The 6188-nt window shown below is 45.7% G+C and overlaps 1 protein-coding gene across 1 annotated transcript; it reads left to right on the top strand.

The window, feature by feature from the left end:
- The first annotated feature begins 376 nt into the window (after positions 1–376).
- Positions 377–4494, top strand: pim1 (Pim-1 proto-oncogene, serine/threonine kinase). The gene is made up of 6 exons (XM_067527577.1): positions 377–813; positions 1052–1158; positions 1270–1320; positions 1473–1839; positions 2387–2563; positions 2652–4494. Exons 1-6 carry the CDS (start codon positions 732–734, stop codon positions 2864–2866), a joined length of 999 nt encoding a protein of 332 aa, XP_067383678.1. The 5' UTR covers positions 377–731; the 3' UTR covers positions 2867–4494.
- The last annotated feature ends 1694 nt before the right edge of the window (positions 4495–6188 follow it).

Genomic DNA, 6188 nt, shown 5'->3' with positions numbered 1-6188 from the left:
TAATAGCCGCTTCATATCATGTGCTCCCAGCGAGTCGGTTTCTCGAGAAGGGACGAGGCAGGGAGAGCACTCGGCTTTGAATTAGCATTTTTCGCCCTAACATGAATTCATAATTATTGCTTCAGCCTCACCCCCCCCCCCCCCCCCCCCCCCCCTTTTTGGCGCGTTCTGATTCCCGCCACGTCTGTGTCTGGCTCGGCCGGTTAGAAAGTAGGCTTTATTTTTCATTCGCTGATTGACGTGCGTTTGGAATGCGCTTTTACCTTCCTATTGGTGGAGAGAGCGGAAGTGGGTGGCGTCACGGGGGGAGGGCTTTCGGCGCGTACTCTGACGCAGGTTGCGACGCCCTATTACTACCACCTTATAACCGTCCTCCCACAAACTCCGTGTTTCCAAGAGCCGGTGTCTGACGGAGGCGCTAGTCTTCGCACCGCTGTACTTTGTGTTTACGTTGTGAATTTCACTCAACTGTTTACAAAACATTTCGGCGAACAGCCGTGGTTTCGCTCGGTATCCGTTCACCAGGACGCACTTTTGGCTTTTGGCGCTCCGATTTCGCATCTATCCGGATGAGAGGACCCTTGACGCATTTTTGCCTCTTCAACGTGGACTCTAAGCTCGACACGGGGGACAGGAGAATACCATTACAGCCATAACCGAACCCAGCAGCCAGCACACGAACAAGAAGGAGACACACGTCGTCGACCCCCTAGCGAATAATCTTTAAAGGAATGCTGCTGTCCAAGCTGAATTCTCTGGCCCACATCTCCACCGTAGACATGCCGGCGAAAATCCAGCTCCAAGTTCATCAAGGTTAGACGCCCTTTTTTTTCTCTCTTCTTGCTGGCTTGTCATGGACGACGGCAGTGGCTGGCGGCGCGCTCCACCGCGCCTCAGCTCACACACACACACACACACGCTTCTGTCATTTTCAAGGACGGCGGTGCATCCACGCCGATCCGTTAGCAGAAGATAATCCCTGTAGATTGATGCTCATACTTGGGGCGCTTTGGCTTATTTTGCTCTCTCTGTGTGTGTATTGGTTTTGCAGTGAAAGACAGGGAGCCCTTCGAGAAGCTTTATCAGGTCGGCGGAGTGCTGGGCAGTGGCGGCTTTGGCACCGTCTACTCCGGAACGAGGGTAGCCGACGGAGCTCCGGTCAGTATGCCTCATGTGTTATTAATGGAAACGACCTATTGCATTTTCACCCAGCGGTGTTGGGTTCATTGTACACGCCGTCTAACTGTGGTGTCCCCTTTGCGTTGCTAGGTCGCTGTCAAACATGTAGCCAAGGACAGGATCTCCGAGTGGGGAGAGCTGGTAAGGATCATTATACAACCATAATATCATCGTAATTGATGCTTAGTTAATATTAATAATATAATGCCTGCGCTAGAGCAACATATTACTAATAGTTACATTTAATTGGCTGCTATCATGAAAATAACCAATAGGCTCTATAATTGCTTCAGCCTAATGGCTCCAGGGTCCCTATGGAGATCGTGCTCTTGAAAAAAGTCGGGACTGGCTTCCGCGGCGTCATCAAGATGCTGGACTGGTTCGAGCGACCGGACAGCTTCATCATCGTCATGGAGAGGCCCGAAAATGTGAAGGACATGTTCGACTTCATCACGGAGAAAGGTGCCTTACCGGAGGAGCTGGCGCGCAGCTTTTTCCGCCAGGTGCTGGAGGCCGTGCGTCACTGTCACAGCTGCGGCGTCGTGCACCGGGACATCAAAGACGAGAATATTCTCATCGACCTTCGCACCGGGGAGATGAAGCTCATCGACTTCGGGTCCGGCGCTTTGCTGAAGGACACGATTTACACAGACTTTGATGGTGAGTCCAAATGTGTGTTAATACATTCTGAAGTTGCTGGGGTGTCACTTTTACACCTTTATTGTAACATAGCGATTTCAGTAGGCCTGTGAACCTTTATTTAGTCTTGTGATGTGAGCTCCAGAAGCCTGTAGAAATTCCTTGGTTGTGTCATCTCTGACATCCCCCCCCCCCACAGCAGCTTATAAATACAGGGCTGAGCCGCATGGCCTTAGTTTTGGCGCCCCCTGTTGGGGGGAAGCAGCTTTTTTTACAACTCAAAGTTTGTAAACAAAGTCACATGTCAGCTCCACCTCCCACACACAAACCTTGCTCACACACAGACGCAGCCTGCCTGTAACGCTCCCTGGCATCTGAGCCACAGCATCAGGCCCGGCTGATAAGTCTACATTCCCCGATGATTATTTAACCCAATAGCCATGATTTAATTTTCATTTGGGCAGAATAGCAAAGAACATATTGCACTGATATCGTAGTTATTCAAAGGCAATAAAGAAGCTGCAGCATTTAAAGATCTGTGTCTCTGTGTTTCCCTTCTCTCTGACAGGCACAAGAGTGTACAGCCCACCAGAGTGGATCAAATACCATCGCTATCATGGGCGTTCGGCCACAGTTTGGTCCCTGGGTGTCTTGCTTTATGACATGGTGTGTGGGGACATCCCATTTGAACATGATGAGGAAATCGTTAGAGGGCAGATCCTCTTCCGGAGGAGAATCTCCACAGGTGAATTTGTGTTGCGATTTTCACGTCATTGATGTGCACTTCATAGTCGGCCCGTGGCTCTGTATTTAATTTTCCCTTCTTCCTTCAGAATGTCAGCAGCTGATCAAGTGGTGCCTGTCTCTGAGGCCGGCTGACCGTCCCTCCTTCGAGGACATATTCAACCACTCGTGGATGCAGAGCACGTCATCCTCTGTAGTTCCATCCACAGTGCAGACAGAAAAGACGACCACGGAGATCCGGCTGCACAGCATCAGCCATGAGCCCACAGCCTTCACGTCCAACCCTGTGGCCGTGGCTCGGTGATAGAGGCAAAACGGTCTGGTCTGAACTGGACTGCACTGACACAAGAGACTATTACAAAAGACTTATGTAACAGACTTGAAGCAGAGCAGAGAGGGTGGGCAGCGCACCGGACAAATGGTCCTGATATCGGCAAGAGCAAGGCGTGAAGCACTATACGCAAAGGAGGCCAAGGCTGCGACAAAGGCGCCATCTCCTAGCTTCATCCTGGCAGCCCAGAACCTCTCCACGCTCACCGCCCCAACTACTTGATCATGCCACTTGTCGGCCAGTGTCAGCCCATCATCCTCGATGGACTGTGATCTAGGCAGCAGGTGTTTATTAGTGTGTTTGAGGGCAATGCTCTGTGTGCACAGACACCTGTGCCGAGCGAATACAGGACACGTGCTCGCCCTTCATCTGAATGGCAAGCAGACAATCTGAGTTATGTAACCTCCCGCCAAACTGTACTCTGCTCTCTCCATCTTCACTGTTTTTGTTACAGCAGAGTGGGAAGAGCGGAGGCGTTGGCATAGAGGAGTGTTATCTCTATAAAGTGCCTTCTGTGAGAATGTTGTGGGGGGGGGTGGGGGAGACCCTGAAAATACTTGAATTTGTGAATGCAAAAAGGCTCTTCTTCCTTTTTGTTTCCTACTCCGTACAAGGCTTTATATCATTTATTGCTGTGTTTTGTTTCTCTCATGGGCCTAGATCAGTAAAGCCTATGCCATTTACAACCACTACTATCACTGCTTTTACTACTCCAATGTCATTAGCAACAAGGTAACCTCATAGCTCTGGCAGCAACCTGTGCAAACAAACCATACACAAAGAAACACTGGACTTACCTCAGCCTCTTTACTACAGCATCCACCTCTACGCGCCAATCTCCACTTCTTCCTCGTGTTGTGCTGTTTTGTATACAAACACACGACCTAGGCAACCACTCATTCACACCCACCTAAATGCACAGCACAATGCAAATCATACCGAAATACAACATCCTCTGCTCTTCACTTCGAAAACTGTGCCTCACGCAGGTCTTAAAAGGCAGTGAGGGAAAGAATTATACATAACAATATTTATTATTGCTGTGACTTCTTCCTCACACTCAATGAGCTTTTGTCACAGAATTTATTTATTTATTTATAAGAGAATTTTGGCTGTACGCATATATATATATATATAAATATATATATATATATATATATATATATGTATTTCATTCCACAGTCACTGGAGGGCCCACAGATTATTTAAAAGACAAACAAGTGAAATATATAGACATTTTTTGACCATATTTATGGCTTGACATTTTAAAAGAGCAGACATGTCTGTATGTTTGTGTATGTAATGTAAATAACATGTAAATAGTTCCAACTTAATGTATCTAAATGTTGAACGTCTACTGATGGTAACTGGTCTTGTTACTCCTGTTGTCTGCTGAGGGAGAGAATGTATAATGAATGTTGGATGTTTGTGTGCGCGAGTGTGTGTGTGTATGAGAGATGTGGGAATGAGAAAATTCGTCTAGTTGCACGATTGCAGCTTAGATTGTAGTTTTTTTTTTTTCCATCCATTCAAATTAGAATTGTAAATTATGTTAGAAGCTATTTTTATACTATTTCAATAAATATTTTTTTAAACTATGATCTTTGACTTGTTTGTATTCCTTTGTCATAACGGGTTTCTCTGACCCCGTGTTGTGCTAGAATGGAGACATATTCTAACACCTAAACAATTTACTGTGACATATGTTTCCTCAGCAGGTTTCCTGTTACCTTTGGTAGGAAAGCAGCCGAGACACAGAACACAGATGAAGAGATAAGAGAATATAAGTTGGTGAAAGGCAACAAAAATACGGGCAGGGGGCATATATGCTGTTGAAGGATGAAACAGTCCCAGAAGCGACTTCCTACTACAAACTTATGTGTGGCAAAGGCAAAACTGACTTTATTGTCAAAAGCAAATTGTTCAATCACACAGAACATGGACCTCCTATTATTTATAAGAGAAGATGCTTTCATTCAGAAGTATTGTGAGCATTGTGATATTGTAGAGCGTTTGTCAAGTTGTCGTGCCTGCGTTATTGGATTTAAATAAATCTGTCTGAGAATTTAGGGCCAGATACATCAGAGCGTAATGATGGTGGGGTTCAGCCTCGTCAAACAAACCACTGGCAGCAGCTTGGATGCAGAATTCTGTATTTACATATGGACTTAAAACATTTGCACTGTGTTTTGTAATGTAAGTCAATACTATGTAAGAAGTATCTGTACAAAGTACACTGAAGTCAGGTACTTTGCTGAAGAATTCATTGGTACATTTTACTCAAATAGCAGCTACACATACTTCACAGATGATCTTTTTTATATTTCAAATGTTATATTTAAATAAACTAACACATAAATAAATCAAGTACTAATAATTTAGGGTAAAACTGCAAACAGCCGCGTTACATTAACCTGCAAAAAGTTAATTTCAGGCCTATTTTGCTGCTGCCGCTATTACATGCCCAGGTTCCCCAAGACAGAGCCATGTTCCTCCTCTGATGTTCTCATTCTGATCTGTTCCCTGCTGAGCAGGGTATGAACTAAAATGACGAAGCGGACACAGAAACAAAAGATTAACTATGTTTCATCTGCCTTTGGGTTGGTATTGTGTTAAAATCGAAGAAGTAGTAGAAGTACTACACAGACAAAATTAATTGTATCTTTAACAGGTACAACGTTTTATTTCTGCTTACATTGTTCTGCTTTGAAAATATACGACATAAAACATCCTTTTGCTTCTGGTACTTTAAGTACATTCTGGACACCTTTTATGGGCAGGACTTGAAATTGATCTCTGTGCCTCTTCAACCCGGGCTCATAATAGCATCAGCTAAAAGCTACAATCCCCCTCCCATCATTTCACAGCTGGGGTGAGGACCACTTGTGTCCATGTGTTTAACAATCTGCAGATGCTCCTGTGGGTTAATGTAGACGTGGGCAGTGATAGTAACCAGCAGGCAGCAGCCTATCGTGGATCTGCTGTCTTGGACAGATAAGAGCTGTAGGTTTAATCAGTTGTGATGCTCCCATGGGATTCCTGGCCTCACTGCTAATCTCTCTCTGGACAGCGCTGCCGGGACCTGACCCTACGGTGAAATGAGAAATTTAGTACGCGACAGGGCATTATGTGGAGGCTGGAAACGCTGCTGCTCCTGTCAGCCCCGTTTAGTGTTTGTCAGGTAAACACAATGTGTTCCCCAGCTGTAATTCAAATGGCTGGGGACTGAAGGATGGGATAGAGATGTAAGCCAAAACGCTTCTATTGTTTCATCTCTTTAAAATGTCTGCCCTTC

This window comes from Channa argus, chromosome 13, assembly GCF_033026475.1.
Source record: "Channa argus isolate prfri chromosome 13, Channa argus male v1.0, whole genome shotgun sequence".
Lineage (NCBI taxonomy): Eukaryota > Metazoa > Chordata > Actinopteri > Anabantiformes > Channidae > Channa > Channa argus.
Note: the sequence above shows the minus strand (reverse complement) of the source record. Positions and strands in the feature narration are given on the sequence as shown.

What these genes read in the sequence shown, in the direction of transcription:
- pim1 (XM_067527577.1), top strand. Translation starts at nt 732, where the DNA reads ATGCTGCTGTCCAAGCTGAATTCTCTGGCCCACATCTCCACCGTAGAC. An exon ending in CCAGCTCCAAGTTCATCAAG is followed by an intron (nt 814 to 1,051) that starts GTTAGACGCCCT and finishes TTGGTTTTGCAG; the next exon opens with TGAAAGACAGGGAGCCCTTC. An exon ending in CCGGAGGAGAATCTCCACAG is followed by an intron (nt 2,564 to 2,651) that starts GTGAATTTGTGT and finishes TTCTTCCTTCAG; the next exon opens with AATGTCAGCAGCTGATCAAG.